General features: G+C 39.3%; 2 protein-coding genes and 1 long non-coding RNA gene across 4 annotated transcripts in view; 1 reads left to right on the forward strand and 2 right to left on the reverse strand.

Annotated features, from left to right (window-relative positions):
• The window catches only part of LOC119651376 (lysosomal acid glucosylceramidase), a 33,551-nt gene extending 28,883 nt beyond the window's left edge, over window positions 1-4,668 (reverse strand). Inside the window, exons 1-2 of the mRNA XM_038054951.1 lie at window positions 4,525-4,668; window positions 4,303-4,430 (exon numbers count right to left, since the gene is read on the reverse strand). Coding sequence (XP_037910879.1) covers window positions 4,303-4,430; window positions 4,525-4,579 — 183 coding nt within the window. The 5' untranslated portion in view covers window positions 4,580-4,668. The remainder of the gene's footprint in view (window positions 1-4,302; window positions 4,431-4,524) is intronic.
• On the forward strand, window positions 4,061-4,634 carry LOC119651377. Its single transcript, XR_005249453.1, has 3 exons — window positions 4,061-4,146; window positions 4,211-4,436; window positions 4,498-4,634. It is a non-coding gene; the product is annotated as an uncharacterized LOC119651377 (long non-coding RNA).
• Window positions 4,669-9,843: 5,175 nt separating the features above from the next.
• On the reverse strand, window positions 9,844-21,136 carry LOC119651656 (serine/threonine-protein kinase ULK3). 2 transcript variants are annotated; one of them, XM_038055342.1, is made up of 6 exons: window positions 20,872-21,136; window positions 20,644-20,792; window positions 20,000-20,582; window positions 10,444-10,762; window positions 10,194-10,378; window positions 9,844-10,122 (listed from the first exon to the last, which is right to left on the reverse strand). In XM_038055342.1, exons 1-6 carry the CDS (start codon window positions 20,956-20,958, stop codon window positions 10,021-10,023), a joined length of 1,425 nt encoding a protein of 474 aa, XP_037911270.1. In that variant the 5' UTR covers window positions 20,959-21,136; the 3' UTR covers window positions 9,844-10,020. The 2 variants fall into 2 exon arrangements, with proteins under 2 accessions (XP_037911270.1, XP_037911271.1); XM_038055343.1 differs by having other exon boundaries at window positions 10,444-10,744; window positions 20,872-21,134.
• Window positions 21,137-21,989: the final 853 nt, after the last annotated feature.

A 21,989-nucleotide genomic window follows, 5' to 3' on the forward strand; every position in this document is an offset into this window, starting at 1 on the left:
ATTACTGCCGAAACGTAAAGTAACTTTAAGGATTGTCCATTCAGGCATCAATTTCCCACTTTCCTGTTGAACAGACACTAAAGCGGATGACTTCACATAGATAAGATTCAAACCGCTCGCCCGATGACGTCACCGCGTGTTCTCTTCCGCGTTGTGAGAATTCAATTTTTAAACCATTATAATTAATAAATGATAGTTCCGAATTGGTTTTTTCCAATATGGTAACTGCCCATGATGAAATTGCTATCTCGATGTAAAAAAAACATATAGTTATTTTTTCTTCATTAGCTGAAACTATTAATTTTAACTAGAACTAAGATAATAAGCCGTTTCTAAAGGAGTTCTGGCTTGCTTACTGCAACTTCAAAAGCCAAAAAAGTCAAGTTAATATAGTGTAAATAGTTATTCGATTTCTTCACGATGTACAATTTTAACATATTAGATTGACAGTCGTAAGTCTGCTAAAATATGAAGGGAAATCAACTGACCAGTTTTATATAGGAAGTTAATAGGAAATTTAACAATTATAACTGGTTTGCTTTTATACGATAAGCGAATTACTCTCTCGTATGGGGTACTCTAAAACATTAAAAACGGCTTTTATATAGCTGTCTTATATATTATATAAGCATATGCTTAATTAAGCCATAATAAGCAACGACAAGTGATTGTCAACAACCAAAAGCTCACGCTTACGATATTCATAATTAATAGCCGTTCTATGTACACAATGCAAAGCAAAGCAATAGAAAGTGCATATTACTTTAGCTACGAACGCATTACGCATTCGATTTGAGGGTTGATGTACTCTAGTTTCAGCGGGTAGCATGATATTCACTAATCCTACGTTTTCGGAAAAGAGAAATCCACCCCAACCCATTATAATAATAATAATCGTTGGCACAACAATCCATATTGGATCAGGGCCTTGAAGTGTGTTAGAGCACTTCATTCAAGACCGTAACGGTACACTACAGTAGACTGCAGGAGGCAATGTGGTCAGCATTGTGCTCGCCCGAGATTATTACCCTGATTTGACTCAGGTACTCATTCACAGCTGAGTCGACTGGTATCCGACATCAAATCACGATACAAATCCCACTGCCGCCAGCGAGATTTGAACCGCGACCTTCCGTACTACAGCCTTGTGCTCTAACCACTCAGCTATCCGGACACCCCAACGGACAGCATACCTTTATTCCTCTCTTTATCGACAACTGCACGTGTAGTAATTTTCATTGGCTAATGCTTCACTGACTTCCACTCACTCCTTTTGCAGGTTATCTATTGTCAGCACACATATACAAGATGATCCTGCGGGCCACTCCACCATAACTACCGTTCATCTAATTGTTTATAATTCAAACAATACATAGCATAGCAACAACAAAAAATACATTATTATTTTTGTGGGGAGAGAAGCAAGATTAATAGGCCTGGGGCGGTAGAATCAGTGTAAATTTTTTAGAAATCATTTTAATAAAATGTTGTCTAGAAAGCAACTAACTAATTAAGGAGCCACGAGTATGAGACAACGAGAATTATAAAAATAAAAGAATGTGGCAACAGCTACATGGATTTTGCTGGAGACGATGAAGGAAGCTCCATTGCGTTGCACTTTCTACTTATTTTAAATATGTGCAAACTGATTTGGTTGGCACGAATCTTATGAACACAACAGAAATTATCTCAAAGTAGAACATAAGCTATCGGAGAAGTTTACTAATCGGTCTATAAAGTAATGAAAGTTGCAAGTAGAAACTAAAGACCATCTGAAAAAGATTTGCTTGTCATTTTTGGACAGAGAAATGTCAGACACTCGTGAGGGGTCTCGTCGAGCAGCCAAAAGTTTAGTCGCTATTTTCAAATAATATATATATATTCATATGGACTACTATGTCCAAATTCCGAATAAATCATCCAAACTCTGCCGTGGAGTGGATGAACCTGCCTCGTGACATCACACCATAACATCATCGCCAAGCCGACTTGCTGCGCACTTATTTTTACAGCAAAGAGCAGGCGAGTCCCTTGCATGCGGCTGTCTGTAAGGCAGACTGTGGGCTGACTCCACTTAACTTGAAGGATCAATCTGAGTGGTGTGAAGTCGAACCAAGAGCGAATCGATGGCTGGAAGTCGAACGCAATGCACGGTAAACATGCGAATAGTCTTTGGCAGCCATTTGTCGATTTGTATTTATCGAACAGATGGCTGGGTGTGCTTGGGAGCCCTTCGCTGAGACGGAGGGATTCATGTGTGCCTTTTGGGACGGCGTGGTCGCCACTCGAGTTTATAAAAAGCTTATCATGAAAGAATGGGTGGAAAACGACCAGTGCAGAATGTGTGCTTCGGCGTTAGAGACGTTGAGAGAGAGAGTTATAGACGTTGAACCATCTTATTTCTGACGACACTGTTATGGCACCGGTGCAATACATCACACGGCATAATGCTGTATGTAAAGTGATCCATAAAAACCTTGCATGCAAGCATGGGTTGATCACGGCAACATGTCTGGTATACCGATATGAGCCGCAAGCAGTACTTGGTAGTTCTGCTTACAGCATGTATTGGGACCGGCAAATTCTAACTGATCGCCATATTCCACATAACAAGCCTGACGTACTGTTAGTTGACAAGACGGGTTGCTCCGCGTATATTATTGATGTAGCTATCCCCCATAATAGCAACATCGAACGAAAATACGTGAAGAAGAAGGTAAACTATGAGCCTGACTGACTATGATAGAGAAATCAAAGAAATTTGGAGTCGCAAACGGGTGGTTGTAGTTCTTATAATATTATCAGCTGTAGGTATTGTACCTAAACCCCTCACGACTCCCTTTGATGTCCTGAAACTCTCACATAGTCTAGTTGAACCATGCAGAAGTACACCATTCTGCATTCGTGCTCGATGTTGCGGGGAGTTCTCCACGGATTCTCCCATTGACCTACCACGGGCCTAAATTCTTGGCACTTAGTGCTAGTATTAGGTAAAATCCAGCATTTGTCGCGATTATAACTGCTCGGAAATAATAATTAAGAATAAAAGTGCCTCAAGTTAAGAAAAGTTAATTAAAAACTTATTGAAGCGGAGTATTGGAGTTTATGTACAGGTTCACTTGAAAATTTGAATCGCAGCATATAGCTTAGTAAATTTCACAGGCCAGATATTGTACCCTGTAGTGTCGTCAATTCAACTGTTTAAGGGGGTCATCCTGTGTGAAGCCCGTTTTTTTTCGCTATTTTTTGAAATTTTTTGTGAAGAACTGGATAAAGGTACAAATGCCAATTTTTCACCATATATTTATTGATATCTTGAGCATGCGTAGTAGTTTTTTCAGCCCGATAGCATATTTCATTATTGAAATACAGAGCAATTTATAAACCCATCTCCAAAAAAAACTGGTTTTATGCTGCCACGCTAGAGGCCGCTGTGATCATTTTAACGAAAAAAAGTAAACATTTTAACGTGCAGACTTAACTATAGTCCGCAAACTAGAATTTTTAAAAAATATTAAAAGCTAAATTTTTGGCGGCGCTTTAAACTTTTTTTGTGAATTTTGGTGTTTTTTCATTAAAATAAAAAAATAAAAACTACCATCAATCGCAATTATCCTAGTTTGCGGACCGCAGAAATATGTTCCGAATAAGTCGTGAAAATTTCAAAGAATTTCGTTAGACAGATTTTGAGCTATGGTGGCAGCACATTTTCAATATGCGGTTTCGAGAAAAACGCATTTGAAAAGTAGGATGTGATTTTTAGCCCCAAAATCTTAACTGATAATTAAGCTGCTATGCCTAGTCCATAAACCTCAAGTTTCATCAAGAAACACATGTACAGCCTTGGCTTCAATTCTTGTGCTTTTAGTGAAGTCATTCGGACCGATAAATACGCGCTTTATTACGGCAATCGACATAAATCTGGCATGTGACTTATCACGTATTTAACACTATAATTTCCCAACGACTCCGAAAATCAAAAAATCACTTTGCCCATATATTCTACGCTATATCTAGATACAATTGATGCAAAAAAAAATTCGATTCCGCGGATCTGACACACGGGATGAACCCCTTAATTGTTAGTATGCAGGTATGTCCTCGTCAGTTGGCAACATAAGTAGAAGGTTTATCATTTCCTGGCTAGTAAGTTGTTGTTGTCTTTATTTATATTTAATTACAGCATTAATTGTATGAAATTCCAATAAAGTATTTTCCAGTATGAACTTTGAGGGTGTACGAGTAACATTTGCTTTATATATGCAAAACGATTTTGGATATTTAGTAAGAAATAGGACTCACTTTGCTTGAAGAAACAGCCACGAAGTCATTTTCACCTGTAGGTTCCACATCTTCCAAAGTATCACAGTACGTATCGTTGCAGACACATACGATCCCATCGGTAAATTCTTGTGGGGCGCATGGCATAGCTAGAGGTAGGACAAATAATAAGTTAATCAGTAAATTACATTCAAGCAGTAAATTAAACATTTTCAGCTACAATGCGTATTAAAATCCACTTACACTGAGTTGTCTCCACGACTAGCATCAACGCCGCAAACGCCATATAAACTCTCATGGTTCTAACTCACCAGCAATCAACAACTTTTTCGGAACAATTTCTTGCAATTGATTAGACTATCCGCCCACGCTTTTACACATCTGAAGTTCTAACACTAATTGCAATGTAGAGTGCAGTTTGGGATTGTTGCAAACTGCACGACACGATTTTAATTAGAAATAAATTAAACTCGTGAAAGGTCCGCGTTCGCGGAGTTCACGATATACTATTTGTTGCCGAGAAGGCATACGCTTGACATACGCTTGAATCTTCAAGTTATCGAATTTCGTTAGTGTGTTTTTGTTGATGCTAACATGATGATCATTCAGCAGATTACTGCGAAGATAAGGGGCTCGATCTTCCAAAACAGATGTCCATTATTGTTGACTTTCTAAAGATTAAACTGTTTGGCGAGAAAAATGATATGGTACTGATTAAGTAGCCACAAGTTTGCGACATGCCTATTAGGAATTATTAATAATAAAGTGCGTAGACCATATGAGCCAGAAAATTTAAATTTACCCAATTTTGATGGATGGATGGATGGAATGGAACTTATTCATTGTTTCGAACATGAATAAAATGTTGGCAGATGTGAGTAGATAAGTAAGTACTACGACTGTCCAAATACTAGATTTTCGAAGCATTTCCACGGCTTTCAACTATCGTAACACCAAAAATTTCAATTGTTTTCAATCATATCCGCGTTATCCTGAATGCCTTTTTCTACTGTTATCGAATTTGATAAACTAACAGAGGTTTGGATACCTAGTGTTAAACTTTTGTGACTGTAGTACTAAATTAGATGTATCATAACTTTACAATGAATTGCTTCTTAGTGTTTGTGTTTTCAAACAAATCTATGAGCTCTTATAATTGTTAACGTACAAGAGACTGCACTAGTGATCCTGCTTCACTTCTTCACCACCCCGGTTCAATGGTTGTCGGGGTTATTTTCTCAGCTTTCTGACCGGCCTGGAGACAATGATTTTCCCTTTGAATTTCCTTTTGGGTATTTTCGAGCCGCCCATTCATTGAAAGTGAGCAGCAGTACTTTCGCAGTTTAATCACCTTGGATACTTTCAGCTCGTCTTATATACTTATATATATATCTCTACGTCGTACCTCATTCCTCATCGACAGCTTCTTCAACTGCTCCAAGGATTTTTCTTAGCATTTTCCTTTCAAAAGTGATTCCTGTTTCACTCCATTATACAATCTTTTTCAACTACTCCCAACCATTTTTTAATTCCAATGAATTTGATGAATAGATGGATACTCTTCAGACCCTCAAATTAGCATAGGATGCAATAAAACCGGATTACAGATTATAATGTTGGGACTAGGAGACCACTTAAAGAGGGAACATCACTTTTTTTCTATCATCATCATCACCAATGGCCCTACAACCAGTCTTTTCCAAATCCCGAGCCATTTGAGTAACGACTCGGCGAGAGAGCAAGCGGATGCCATTAAGGACACTTTTCACACTAACAGCGTAATTAGTAGCGACTTTTTAAAATTTTGATTTCTCAGAAATGGAATAACATATTGTGTTCTTTTTCTTTTGAATAAAGTCAAAATAAACAAGTCGGAATTCCGGAAGCTGGACGCTTGAGTATAAAGGTTTTGTGATCATCTTATGTGAGAAATTTCCTATTTACGTTTTCTCATTCGTATATATCTCCAATTTAAATATTCCTTGATATACATATGTATTTCCAACCTTCTACTCCGCCGTTAATATCCGCCGTTTATTTGATGATGACATCATGCACATCTTAGATTGCGATAAATTCACGTGAAATGCACAGTTATTACCGTCTATAACTTTGTTAAAAATATCTCGATTTTTGTGAAACTTTCCAAAACTATGCATTATACTATAACTTATAACCGTATCGTTCTTCAAGGATGAACTTAAGAGAGGTTGTCGGGTAAATTTCTAAAATATGGTAATATACTATTATTAACTTTATGTAAGCAAATATAAGAATGTGATTTTTTTCAGATTTTTCTGATGGATAGTTCTGAGAACGAAACCTGTTACACTTTTTGAGGCACACATTTTGGGCCCTCACTACCCTATGTATCAAAACTAGTATCAGTTTCGAAAAGTACCACTTGAGCCCCTTCATTTGATACCCCACATGACTATATTCTGTGAAACAACTTTACCTTCCTCCTTTCAAATGTATGGGGACTCACCCCCCTTGAACCTAGTGGAAAATGACGCCACCCGTTGTATGCATGTTCACAGACCACATGTTCTCGCCAAATTTCGTGTCAGTTGGTTCAGCCGTTCCCGAATTGATTCTATTAATAATTATAATTAATAATACTAAGGTTTTATTTTACACAAATCCTGAAAAATGTATTTGGTTGTTATTGTTATACAGAGGGTTGTTTTTGATGTTGAAATTGCCTTTTTTGAGGTCCCCGACTTCTCCCGCTTTTTGCACCAAACTGTGAACTGGAAGAAAAAAGCGCAAATGTAGTTTTATTTAAAACACATGTAGTACTAAAAGATCGATTAAATAATTGAATTTAAGCAGCTTTTAAAAAAATAAATTTCAAAATTACCTTCATTTTTTAAAACTTTTGTTTTTAAAATAAAGCTAGGCGCCTCAAATATAAAAGGTTTGCTTGTTTCTTATGTAAGTATATTTGACTTTTGAAGTCGATAAAAAGACGGTGCAACTGATGACAAAATTCCAGCAGTTTTTCCATCGTTTGCCGCACAGAGAAAACCTGATCTATTGCTGATTTCCGTGGAGTGACGCCTCTTTGGTATAGGCTAATGATGTTCTGAACGTATGGGGCTATCCGGCCTAGCAAGCTAGCGGAGAATATGATGGTACTCAACAAAGTGATACCTCCATAATTGCTGGACTGCGTGATATCTCCCGTTTTATGTATGAGACAGATAATGCCCCGTTGCCCCTCATCAGGCATTGATTCGCTGTCTCATGCCTTGAGCATCAGTTGATAAACCGCTTGGTGTAGTTGGTCGCTTCCATATTTAACCAATTCGGCTGCAATTCCATCGGCTCCTGGTGAGAAGGTTTCTAGTAAATTTCCCAAAAAGCAGTTATATACTGTTGTTAGCTTAATTTGAAAAGATATCGATATGGAGAGTATTTTGAAGTCTGGACACTGTATAGGGGCAACTTCGTGTTTTTTTCTTAGGTTTTCCGGTTGGGTAGTTTCTGAGAATGGATCCGTTAAAGAAACCATCACTTTAGACCCCCGCATTCCCCGCTTTTCCAACAAATGTCAAAACTACGGCTTCGAAAAGCACTCACCGAGACCTTTAATTTGATACCAACATGACAATATGATATAAGTTCAACGTTCTGTTTCACAAACAAAACCTTAAAAAGAATGTATATGTAACAGGATTCTGTGTGGATACTTTTAATTCCACAAAGAAGTGAATAGGAGACATACATATATACATATATCAAGGGAGAAAGCATATGGATATTCGTATTGCATGTTTTGGGAAATTTTTAAGCAAGCACCAAATTTCCTGACAATAGAACTGGTCGTTTCCGAGTAAATCGGATATGGCGGACAGACGAATGGTTAAGGCAGACTCAGTGAGACATCGTCGTCATGATTCATAGATGACGAAACGCGCTCCGGTAAATTTTGGATTTAGGGCGTTGCTGTTCCGCTGATTATTAAGGTCCGAGTTACAGCATTCGCCCGAAGAACCTCATTTACCCAGCTCAGGGCAGGTCACTATCACTGATAGTCATCGTGCCGGATTCATTGAGGTCGGTTATCAAGATCTCGATTTTCTACACATTCAGCCGTAAACCGTGCTGTATGAGGCATTCATTTCGCTTTTTAAATGAGTTGCTCTAGATCAGCTTCGTTGTGAGCCGCTAGGAATACATCATCACGGGTGAGAAGTGTGTGGCATATTGAAAATTGGATAATTCGGGTGACATTCTACATGGTAAGAACGAAAACTAGTGGTGAACGGGCGCTTTCTTCGTCTTCATGCTTCGCTGAATAACAATCCACCTAACTGTATTTCAAAGATTAATTATGATCATTGAAATGAACGTAATGAGCATCGCATCGGTTTTTGTTAAGATTTTCACCGTTAATGATTATTGCATCCCATTCTGGATGTGTACGACTCCAGTATTTTTCTCTTCAAAGCCTTTCCTTCTACCAATATACGGGATATAACCTATAACGTCAAACCGAAAATTGCTCCGGTGATCTGAAGGTTATAATTATCCGAATCAGTTTTGATTGATTCAATTCTAAGCATGAAATATCTCCAACTTCCTTACCTTTTTCAATTGCCAGCTCTACATCAAGTATAGGCCGCTTGAACTTTTATTAACAAATCCTTTCTTGTCTTCAGCCCTTGACTCAAGAATGACATTGAGGTTTTGGTCGTCCCCAGCGTGTTGTAATTGCTACTATCTGGATTTTAATGCTTAACCAAATGAAATACGCTTTTTATGAAACTTACAATCACTGTATTTAACTATAAAGAAATCCAGTTTCCGTCAAGCCTCAGGATCACCCCGAACAAATGGTTAAAAATCATAGTAGGCGCCATTTGAGGTTTTTGCTGAGTCCTCTTAGATGTATTTTTTCTGAAAGTGCCTACTAGAAGTTTTATAAAAACAGTTCCTTAGTTTACTATACTTCTATTAAAAGGAAAGGTTTCAAATTTAACTATAGAATTTTATTTATGTTGAGGTAGCAAACACGTGTTTCGGACACAACATGTGGTTGCTACCTCAACATATGCCTGTTAGGTTACCTACGGCATAGCACTGTGAGATGACCAGCGAACCTGAGATATTTTAACTCAAGAAGCTTTGGTTGTTTCGAAAAAAATATCAACTCGCGGAAGAAAATTATGTTTTTCCTTTCGGTTTAATGAAAGGAAACTAAGGCCTACCCTACACAGTCAGCTTTTCACCAGTTTGAAGTTTGACGTCAGTCAGAATGACAAAATTGATCGTTCATGGCAATGACTAATTAATATTTGAAATTAAAAAAAAAAAAATCTGTCATTCTGGCTGAGTTTAGCTCAGTTGCCATTGTGTTGTTAGCCGAAACACGCCTTTGGAATGGTCCAGATATAGTGCATGCGGCAAAAACTGTTTTTATCATCTGGATCACACTGATCCCATCAGCCAATCACTCTCACCAGTCAGTTTTTGATGAGTTTACTTATGACAGACTGGTGAAAAACTGACTGCAGGGTAGGTCTTTCAATCCAATAGAAAATAAAACAACAAAAGTCGACTTTTAGCAGTATAATGTAAATAGCTGATCTTACCGATAAAAGTACAAGTTAAAAGTAGTTTAAAAGCACAACGAACGCATATTTTTCAACAAATACACTTAGAAATTTATTCAAATTCTGTCCATTAAAAATATTCTAAATAGGAATCGTCATAATAAATATCAGAACGAATTCATTGTAAGCTGCAATTATGTAGAGTTTTCTGTTCCTCGTCAACATTTTTTGCGGATAGTAATGCCTTAATACTTTCGGCTTCTTTCATCCAGTCAGTAACCTGAAAATGGAGATAAAAACAGAGTAGTCAACATTAGAATGTCCTTTATATTGTTGCACTACAGTTCTCACCTGTTGGTAAAGTAACGTTCGCCGTTCTCCCTTTGGCTCGCTATTCAATAGAGGCACTAAAATGCTCAACGCAGACGTAAACGATTGCAAGGCTGAGTCAAATCGTCTTTCGTAGGTATAAAGCTCCGCTTGTCTACCGATATCCAAACCATTTTGAATATTAGGACTTGATGAACAAAGAGAGTCTATGAAGAACAAAATTTCAAAAATGTTCCCCCTCATAATCGTACCATTAAATCAATTCACTCACAAAGTTGTTTGAATCTAGCATTCGGTTCCATAATATCACTCATTGACGTTGTAACTGGTTTACTGGCCGGCGAATTTTGATTCCGTGCAATTGTCATCCCAGTTTTGATTTCTTCTGCTCGATTTATGTAGGATATCACGCGACTACGAAGCGCTTGTCGTTTGGCCGCATCACTTTCATCGGCAATAAGCGGGGCAAAATACTGAAGGGCTTTGCAATATAAATGATAGGCTTCCTTGTAGTTTTGCTTTTCATCCTGTTCAACAGCTTTTGTGACTAACGAGACAGCCTTCTGGAGGCTCTGTAATATGATAACATACTGATTTTTTGCTGAATATTTTGTGCAATAATGGAAACAAAATGAATGTGTTGAAATGATATTTGGGAAGGGTTAGTAGATGAATAATTGATATAATTGCAGAGACAAGGAAGCCGATTAAAAGTGAGAGCGCGCTGTGCTTGCCTAAAAAGAAAGCTCTGAAAATGTTGGATATTAAAATGTGCTCTTCTTTGAGTATTTTTCTTTTTGGGTGGGGAGCAATCAATTCGTAACTTAAGAATTCTTGATGAATATCTAATGCCTTTTTCTAGAGCAATCACTACTCATTTCCCTTCCTATCGGCATCAAAGTATATCGTGCAACGAAGAACCACATACATAGTCTGAAGAGTCGTGATATGGTTTTCGCCCACTCTTTTCATTTTTGATCTTATTGATTTCTTTCGCCGTAAATCTAAGGATTGGCCGCATTTGTTTGCTTACTGATCATTTTCCCTATTGGCCTGTGTTGGCTAATACAGCTTTGAAGGGTTCACTATAATTCCTTATGTTTTGCAGAAAGCTAAGCGCTGTCATGGCATGGAGAGCTGTATATCCTCGTAATTGCCCTGGAATTCATTTGTCATAAGCTATTGTCCTTTCTAATAAAATATGCTATCTGATCCAGTGTTCTTCCAGTTTCTTTACCGCATATTTCAAATCATTTTTAGTTTGTATTAATTAGGTCTTTTCTATCTATGACAGGGGGTTGTATTTTTTAATTGATTTCATATTGCTATTCATTTTTCATAATCATATGATTTGCTTTGCTGTTAAAATTCTCTGTGGAATCAACGAGAATTCATTCTAGGGAATTTGACCAGTCGAGAATGTTAAGTCGAAAATCATAAGCAAAAATAGGATCTAAATAAAAGCGTGAAGGTATGAGTTTGTGAATCAGTGAATTGACGAGAGTGAAGCAGTGAGAATACATTAGTTTTTGATATTGAAGAAGAAATCCAAGTAAAAAAATAGAGAGAAGGATTGAATAATCAGATTTAAATTTTCTGGAGGATCGTGACCAGCTTCAGCAGAGAGTTTCCCGAAAACAATCCAAGGAATAAAGTCTAAACATTAAAAACGTCAACCGAAAAAACGCCAAACAGGAGTAAACGTAAAACTGCGAGAGAGGTAACTGTGAGGCAAAATTCTCATCATCGTTGGGAATGCAGTTGGTTTCTCCTTTTTCTTAATTTTCCCAGAATGGTAAGAGTTTCTGTAATCTCTAGAGCTGTACACATGCAATAACAGTACCGAGATCAATTCGAGAAACAGTGGATATCGATAGTGATTGAAACTATAGACACTGGAGTTAACTTCTAATACAAGAGTCAGCCAAATTTTGGGAACGAAGCTTATTTTTGTTTAAAATAAAGTCGCATCCTTTGCGATCGATCCGTCAAGGAGTTTTACAAATCCAGAATTTACCACAGCTTCGTTTACCCTTCCGTTCGATAATTTGTGCATCGATTATTCGCATTTCCTGCTTATTCGTACAAATTTGCCGATACTGAAGAGTTAATTTTCATTATTTTGCACTCCCGATAATTGTTAATCCCGATAGTTCGTAGCAAATCGTCAGCCCCTTAACCTTACGAATGATCAGGATTTTACTGTATTACTTTTTTCAAAATTTGATGTAATTTCAAATCACCTACTAAGGTGATGTTCCGCGCAGAACCTTTCGTCGTCGGCTAAATCGAGAAAAATGGCCGACCCCACTACCGAATAGGGTAAAAATAAAGAATTACGACACATGATAATGCTTTAATATCTCAAATTTTGCATTTTTTTAAATAATCAAAATTTGTTGCAGCTATAAAGGTGTAAAGATCAAAGAATTCGCTTACGGGATTCCCATCTCTTCGCGATGTAGTTGTATGCAACCTCTTTAATTTCAAGACGTTCTGGCTTGCTGCTTAACTCCCGCAAGAATTCAGCAGCTCAAGTCTAAGGTAGCATCAGACCTCATTTTAAGGTTTTGTATAAAACAAAACCTTATTAAAATCGATTTACTGTCTGTCTGTCCGTCACATGCATTTTTCCCGGAGATTGTAGCAGCGATTGACACTAAATTTAGTGGAAAGATAGGAACTGTGAACGCCCACACATACAGTGAGTTACATCCTTTTAAGTCGAATTTAAGGGGGGTCCCCATATATGCAAAAGGGGATGTACATTTTTTTCACAGAATGTAGTCATGTGCAGTATCAAATGAAAGCTCTCGGTTAGTACTTTCCAAAACAGGTCTTAGTTTTGACATTTGTTGGAAAGGCGGGGAGTTCGGAGGGTCGAAAGTGATCATTTATTTCACGGGGCCATTCTCAGAAACTACAGAATCGAAAATTCTGAAAAAAATCAAGAGGCTGCCACTATATGGTGGCTAGGCTCCAAAATACCTTCCATACCGATATCGCTTCAAATAAAGATAATAATAGTATATTACTATAATTTTCAGTAATTGCCTGCGGAACCCCCCTTAAGTTCATTCGATCACCACAAACTTTTGCAGCAATGTAGACTCTAATATAGGGTTTGATCCTACCACTATTACTAACAAAGTTATAATAATTCAAAGTTGTTACTTCTTTGGAAATTCAAGATTTTGAATGGCAATATCACCCGAAAGTGAATATTCTCACATAATATATGCGTAATTACGTGTTACGTACTAATGGGACAAATTCACACTTAAATGTCTTTATAAAAGAAATACACAAAACCTTTCATACCTGAGGCACCCAACTTCCGGTTTTTCGTAATGGTCACGAGGGTCATGAGGCCGACATCTCCTTGATAGCGAACCGCTCTAATTTTTAGGAGGGATTTTCCTCGCCTGTTCGCGCCTTGGGGGTTAGCAAAATGCATGGCTCCGTCGATCTGTTTGATTTTATTTCCGATTTTTTTGTTGTAGACCATGCTGTATCGATTTTCAACGCTATATCTATAGACGACTGGGAATTTAGACCCTTTCCGAAACAAATTTCGTTGCACTGTTCGTTTAATGATACGCGAGGAAGCAGTGTACCAAGGATCAGACACACCCTTCTGAACTAGCTAACAAATTAGTGGGCAGAGGCGTCAACAGGTACTTCGCTAGAGTAACACCTATATGATGACGGACCAAAATCCGCTCTTTTCTAAAAATCTTTCGTTATTTTTCCCTTGAGGCCACTTTCATGCTAAAGGCGAAAGATGAGACAATTCCTCGGGCGTGATTGCGATGAACGCTTATATACTAGATTGTCTTCAGATAGTATCTGATAATAATAATAATCGGATCAGACCCTTGAAGAGTGTTAGACCACTTCATTCAATGGTGCCCTACATGACTATGGTAGCCTGTAGGAGGCAATGTGATCAGCATTGCGCTGGACCGTAATTATTATTCTGATTTGACTGAGGTACTCATTCACAGTTGAGTTGACTAGTATCTGACATCCAGTGACAATACGTCTCCATTATCAAAAGGTGTTGCAGTCCACAATCGTCGAAAATAATTAGCAATGCTAAGAAAGTTTCGAAACTCACGGTGAATCGGTGGAATCAGTGAAAATCGATTCCAGTTTTTGGCACCAGAAGCTGATGGCCAAAAGCAATCACTGAAGCTAAACCCCTCCGATTTACCTTCGTGAGAAAAGCAGTGGATAAATTACAAGCAATACTTGAGAAAACAATTTCCACATTGTTCCCATCAAAAAAGGAGAGATCAACGAGAGGAAAATAGAACTCGATTCTGAAGACGGTTTTAGAAAGCTAGCTAAGGATTTCGCTACATACCAGCTTAAAAGTAGCAAAGGAATGTGGGTTATGATCAAGAGCATTAAACCCGAAGTCGATTCCGATGGAATGAAAGAGGAACTTACTGAAATAGGATAAGCTGTGAAATCAGTCAGTATGATAATGAATAGAAACATAATACCGCAACCCTTATTCAAAGTTGAATTGAATCCATGTTTTTTCTTACAGTTAATATATAAATTAAGAAAAGAACTGGGTGTTGTTCCTTATACTGTATTTTTTTTCCTTCCGAATACAATTGTTTCGGAGACCACTTCCTAGTGTTTACGTAATCTGCGAAGAGTTCCATAAAGCATTTATATGCACCAAAAGTAAAACCCAGACAAAACCATTCTACCAATTATAGAAGATGCGAAGTTCATAAAGCTCTGAAACAAAGTACACCGCCTGTTCAAACTAGGAGCAACAACAAATGAAGTCTATGGCTGAAACATAAATCCCGCTAGTTCCGTTAACTTACCAGCCCCATATATTCGTCCTGGAGTGTGATTTGCTGATGTAGTAAGGCCAAGACGAACCTACCGCTGACAGCTCACGACACGAACTATCTTCGATTATTGTTGTACTGTTATATAATAATCTGAATCTGTATAAGTTCATGAATACTATCAGCACCATGATCCAGGAGCTAATAAAGAAGCAAAATATGATGTTGCAGATTCTTTTAAATAAACGATAAATACCATAAAAAATGCTCATTGGAATGCAAATGGCCTAAACCAATGCAGAGCTGAGAGCTCCTTGAAAACTTATGACATTCATTATTATTATTTTTTCTTTAAAGGAAAAAAAATAAAGACAATTAGTGCAAATAAGCCGCCTCTAGTTAATATCATAGCATTGATCTGTTTGTAATATCGGAAACTCACTTCTCAGAAAAAAAAAACAAATTTGATGGTTCCGGGTACATTTTTTATGATGCTAAGCACCCTGGAGAGAAAGCCACTCTCACTTACCAAATAACTTGGAAGCAGTTTACCCAGCCACTGGCGATTTCAACGCAAAGCATACCCATTAAGGTTCAAGGTAGTCTCTCCTAACGATAGAAAGTTTTATGAGGCAGTCTACACATATCACCCTAAGTAGCTTAAGTAGGCGCAAACAATTTACAAGCTATCGTCAGACCACCCTCCCGTAATTTTCACGGTGCAAAATAAGCCAAAGTAGAATAACTCTTAACCTGGACTGACGAACAAATCCACAAATTGACGAACATTCAAAAAGGAAATGAACAATAATTTTTTGCTGGGCTTTCGATTAAGGAATAAATCTGACAATGATGAAGTGCTTGAGCGTTTCAACAAAATTTTGCTGGAAGTCGCCTCTATAGCAACACCAAATACTTCCAGATGTCCAATTAGCATCAACCTGAGCCACCTGCAAACTTCTCTGAAAGATGTTGAAACCATCATTAAAGAAAACGTCAACGTTAACAAGGCTCTAAGGTATGATTTAGTAACTTCTTTCATATTGAACCAGCTGCCAGTAAAAGCCCTCAAGTTACTGTGCTATATCTTCAACGCAGTAATAATGATTCCGAAACTTGGAAATTATGCCACGCAAATCAAATCGTGCAGACCGAAAAGCCTTCTTCTCAAAATGTCAAAAGTATTCGAAAAACTGCTACTCCAGGACCTATTGCCATTCCTAGCAAAGAGCAACGAGGGTTGTCTCAAAAGTAGAAATGGCGGTAGATGTTTGAAAAATGCCACTCTAAATGTAAGGATAAGTGAAAGTACAAAATCGATTAAAAAAGTTTGAAGACGCCATGCTTTTTTTGGTGTTTGTTTGGTAACCATCAATAATGAACGTTTTTAGTCAATTTGTGAAAATGGAGAAAATTGGTCATCGTTATGTGATACAATCCTTTTATTTGAAAGGCCTCAACACAGCCAGCCTAAAAGCTGAACTGCAATCTACTCTAGGTGAGTCGTTTACAACAATAGAACGTAGAGTAACATAGTTTAAACGAGATGCCAAAACGAGTCTCGCAGTATTCGATCAAATGAGGTGACGACCCCAGAAATGGTGAAGAAAATCACAAAGCGGCACGGGATGATTGTCGATCGAAAGCGCGCGATTAACTGAACATTTGGAGATTAGAAAGATGTGCTTAAGATGGGTGCCGCGTTTGTTCACACTCGAGCAAAAACAGTTTCGTGAAGATGTTTCAATTGAAAGTTTGGGAAAATTCACAGGAGCAAAGCAGAATTTTTGCGCCGTTTCATAACTGTGGACATGCGTGCACTACTTCAGACAAAGAACAATTAAAACAATGGTCTCAAAAGGGAGAACTGGCTCCAAAGAAGGCGAACACCCTTTCATCTGCAGGCAAGGTCATGGCGTCGGTTTTTTGGGTTGCGCACGGAATATTTTTCATCGGCTATCTTGAGAAGGAAAAACAATCAACGGCGAGTAATAATAATAATCGTTGGCGCAACAATCCATATTGGATCAGGGCCTTGAAGTGTGTTAGAGCACTTCATTCAAGACCGAAACGGTGCACTACAGTATACTGTAGGAGGCAATTTGGCGAGCGCAATGCTGACTCGCCCGACATTATTACCTTGATTTGACTCAGGTACTCATTCACAGCTGAGTCGACTGATATCCGACGTCAAATCACGATACAGTGAGATTTGAACCGCGACCTTCCGTACGATAGCCTTGTGCTCTAACCACTCAGCTATCCGGACACATCAACGGCGTGTATTATGCGAAATTATTGCAACCAGAGTCAAGAATTCAAGCAAACAAACGCGGCATTTGGCTAACAAGGCAGTGTTGTTTCATCAGGGCAAAGTACCAGGTCGCAAATCCGTTATTGCAATGGTCAAAATTAATGTTTGAATTGCTACCCCATGCGTCCCTTTTTGCCAGGCTTAGCACCTCAGATTATTTTCTGTTCTCAAACTCGCAACAGGTCGGGAAACCGCAACCGAAGCACTACAGGTACGAAAGGTTCTGTGTATTGCGTATATAAGAATATTTGCTTATATAAGAGTATTTCATTTCCACCAAACTTGGTAGTATTATGTCTTCATTACGGCAAAATTTGGTGATTCTAGGATAAATTGAAGGGAGATTCTCAGTCAATTTCTAAAAAAAACTTATAATGAATGTGGTAATATACCATTATTGACTGTATCGGTATGGAGAGTAAGCCGAGATTCTAACACATTTCTTTTCAGATACCTAAGGGTACCTAAGTTTCTGAGAACGGGTCTGACCCTTTCTGGACCCCGCATTCTTCTCCTTTACAACCAACGTCAAAACTAGTATCGGTTTCGAAAAGCACTAACCGAGGCCTTTCATTTGATATCCCACATGATCAATGTGTTAAGTCAGATAAAAGCTGGCGGATCATTCTCGAGACCATCCAACATCAACAACGATCTAACACAAGGAGATGCCCTATCATGCGCCGTCTTCAACGTAGCTATGGAGAGAGTGATTCGCGATTCAAATGCCAATGCAAGAGGCATCATCCTCTTCAAATCCACCCAACTACTGACGATATCGAGCAGGCGACGCGAGATCTCAGGCTCCACATTAATGGAGGCAAGACGAAGTACATGGTGGCAACGTCAGTGTCAAAGTACAAAGAACGAACAACATCGAATTGCACTGGTCAACCGAAAACAATAAAGATGGAAAATTACAAAAATTTCCCCTATGTAGAGTGGAAAATCACAACCGATATCAGCTATGATGATGACGCACGGTTGTTGGCTACCAAGAAAGCCTATTTCAGCTTCAGTTTCACTCGAAACGTCTTACCACGCTCTTACTATACAAGATACTGATCTTGCCAGTTCTCGTGTATTTCTCAGAGACTTGGTTCTCAGTAAGAAAAGTTGCGAGCTCTTGGCCGCGTCCGAGAGAAGAATCCTCCAAAAAATTTGGCCCCCTACATAAGAATGGACGATTCTGTAGGCTCTATAACGATAAAATTCATGAGTGATACCTCGACCTCGGTTATGGATAAAATCTGGCTCAATAGGTTACGGTGGGCGGGTCACTTAATCCGTATGGATGAGGATGATCCCACCCGAAAAGTCTATAAGGGCAATATCTATGATGGAAAAAGAAGACGGGGCAGACCCTACCTGAGATGGAGTAATGCCGTAGACCAGGACGCCAGACAACTTTTAGGGATATCGAACTGGCGGACCTCGGTGCAAAATCAGGGTGTTTGGAGTTCCTACTAAGGCAAGTCTAGACCGAATACCGGTTGTTACGCCGTTGATGATGTGATGTTTATTTGCAATACCGCTAGGCTTGGCAGAGGACAAAAATATAGTGGCTTAGCAGGAAGGGGATTACTGCTTAAAGTGTCAACATCTCACTTTACTCACTTTTTCTCGTTCTCGTGTCCGGATAGCTGAGTGGTTAGAGCAAGCGGCTGTCGTACGGAAGGTGGCGGTTTAAACCTCACTGGTAGCAGTGGGAATTGTATCGTGATTTGACGTCGGATACCAGTCGACTCAGCTGTGAATGGGTACCTAAGTCAAATCAGAGTAATAATCTCGGACGAACGCAATGCTGACCACATCGCCTCCTACAGTGTACTGCAGTGTACCGTAACGGTCGTGAATGAAGTGCTCTAACACACTTCAAGTCCCTGATCCAATATGGATTGTTGCGCCAACGATTGTCATTATTATTTCTCACTTGAGCGATAGCAACAGGTCAAATTACTTCTTATTTATGCAACTTGCAGATTGCTTCCCCACAAATTTCTATCCCTTTTCGTAGTCTTTCACACAAACAAACAGGAAATTTGTGAATCCCCGTTCAAGAAACCATCAAGTATCTTTCTGAATTTTTCGTTGAATAAGTTCTGAGAGTGAGACAGTTATTTTTTTATGCAACTTTTTGTTTTTTCAACGGCGAACTTTCAGATAAATTGGAACCAGCATTCCGCTTCTCTTCTACTATTCAAATATGCTACACTCGATCTGACATCGTTAATTTTTGGTGAGACTGTTCCGCGGTATCAATTAATTACACGCCCGTCATAACGGACTTCACACGTATGTATACCCGAATTCGTAGGGAATTGACCCATTCAATTGGTGCGATTTAAGTGGAGGAAATTACACACCTCAGCTTCTCATGGCGATAACCCACGTTTGCATGCCTTAATAGTACAATGATCACGTGAACAGCTTATCAACAATATATCATTTGGGTTCGTTTTGGATGTTTGGCGATCATAAACCTTATCGATTGGCAGCTGTGCTGTGAAATGGAATGTAGCGCACGGAGTGAACGCGCTCCGACAGAGTAACCTCCCACATTTTGTTCTTCTGCCAACATCATGTACATCAAACTCTGAACATGTTTTCCTTATTAAGTGTTTGAAGGCAAATTCCTCGCCGCATAGCAATCGAATGTTAGTACCACGTACAAGTACGCACGTCAAATTATTTACCTGCTCATTTGGGGAATGTTTCAGGTCCAGGAAAGGATGTTCAAAAAACTCCTTAAACGTTATCCTCTTCGAGACATCATGTTGCAGCAGGCGCGTCAGCAAATCCTCGCATTCTCCGCTGATCTTCGCATTTGTCGGGATCGCGATCCGCTCCTGCTTCTTGATCCGCGCCATCAGCTCCTCAATCGTCTTGGAACTGTACGGCGCCCGGCCAAACAGGCATTCGTACAATATCACGCCAATACTCCACAGATCCGCTCGGGCGTCGTAGTTTCGCTTGAGCACGATTTCAGGCGCCATATATAGCGGCGAGCCCTTCAGCGTGTAGTTGCTTTCACCGAGCTCCAAGTGCTCTGCGAACCCAAAATCCGCCACTTTCAGCACCACATTCGGCGTCCGCGTCAACAGCAGATTCTGGGGCTTGAGATCAAAATGAGAAATGTCGTTCGAGCGCATATATTGCACCGCAGCCGCCAGCTGGCGGAGGAAGTACTTGCAAGTGGCTTCCGGTAGCACATTGCGCTGTCGGATGTAGGTGGACAGGTTGCCCGCATTGCAGTACTCCAAGACGATGTAGATAAACCTGTGGAGAAGAGAAACGCAGTGAGGAACACCCTGCGATACGGTAAGATAATGTGGCCTACTTTTCATCCCAGAAAAAGTCGGTCAAGCCTACGATGTGCTTGTGCGAGAGATTCTTCAGCAGCCGAATCTCCGTGACTAGATTATCCGTGGCTGACTTGGAAAGCGACAACTTCTGCACGCACTTGATGGCGTGGAATGTGTTCGTCTTCTGCAATGCAAGCAAAAATCAATACAGAATGCACACGTTGGGAATCCCAGAATAGACTCCGCTGCGACATTTCGCTTACCTTGTGGCGCGCTTTGTAGACTGTCGCGTAGCTACCAGCGCCAAGCTTCTCCTGGATCTCGTAGTCTGTGATTTTCGGCACAGCCATCTTACGTGTTCGAGGTTTTACTGGACTAATTAGGAGTAATGCGGGGGTTTTTCGAGGGAAACATGTTTTGCTCAGGTACTAGGATGGCTTTAAGCGTCGACAACAGAAACACGACAGAGAAATCACAAACAGCTGACTAACTGGACTGATGAAATGTCATCGAATTTTGACATTTCCTGGTGGAAAGAACAGTTAAAGAATTGTATAAGAGAGAGAAAGAGAAAATACTGTCAAGTTTGGTTGGTAAGTGGAGAATCACGTTTTGAGTGGTTTTCCTTTATAAGTTTCACTCGAATTTGGAAATCGAACGTATAAGACTCTTCATGACGTCATACGACCGTTAAATTCAAACTACCGGAAAATATATGCAGAGTGAAAAATCTCTAAATAACAATGTTTATCATATCAATAAATCTGCCCCTCGGAGATAACATTGTCGTGGAGGTAGAATTTGTAGTATTTTACTACTACACTAAAGGTGAAGATGGAACCAGTGGATTTTAATTCTCCAAAGGGCAAGGAGTCACAGACTTGGTATCCAGCCACGATTTTAAGCAATCAAGTCGCGTCCGAGGCACTGTTTTTGGAGGCCTCACCAGATTCATATTCCTCCACAGAGAAATCTGTGGATGACATGCTCTCCACTTAAGTGCAAAGCTTGCACCTACTGTTCATGGCCCAGCCAGCCAGAGTTAGTCATAACATAAAGTTGTATAATCCCAAGAGATCGGATGACTTAATCGGTAAGCACAAATGTGGTGTAAGTTCCTGTTTAATGGTCAATAATTCTTGGAGTCTTCTCATGATGTGGATCTGAAAGTACGTCTTGTAACGCCGTGCATAGCTACCATGGAGAATGTTTGTGTTGCTTCCGTTTCCTTCATTTCCTTGGTATGCTGTTCATCCGAGTTATGGTTTGATTGAGCGCAAGATTCAATGACTGGAATGAACTGTTTGTAGTTTTTCCAAATTCATTATAATGTTTTTTGTTGATTCGATAAACGAAGTTTGATTTTTGATTTGGTCCAGAA

The sequence above is a fragment of the Hermetia illucens genome, chromosome 3, assembly GCF_905115235.1.
Source record: "Hermetia illucens chromosome 3, iHerIll2.2.curated.20191125, whole genome shotgun sequence".
Lineage (NCBI taxonomy): Eukaryota > Metazoa > Arthropoda > Insecta > Diptera > Stratiomyidae > Hermetia > Hermetia illucens.

Excerpts from the sequence above, each read along its gene's own strand:
- LOC119651656 (XM_038055342.1), bottom strand. The coding sequence starts at position 20,958 with ATGGCTGTGCCGAAAATCACAGACTACGAGATCCAGGAGAAGCTTGGC. Across the intron at positions 20,793-20,871 it reads TCTACAAAGCGCGCCACAAG|AAGACGAACACATTCCACGC; the intron begins GTAAGCGAAATG and ends CTTGCATTGCAG. Across the intron at positions 10,763-19,999 it reads AACATTCCCCAAATGAGCAG|TATGTTATCATATTACAGAG; the intron begins GTAAATAATTTG and ends GCAAAAAATCAG.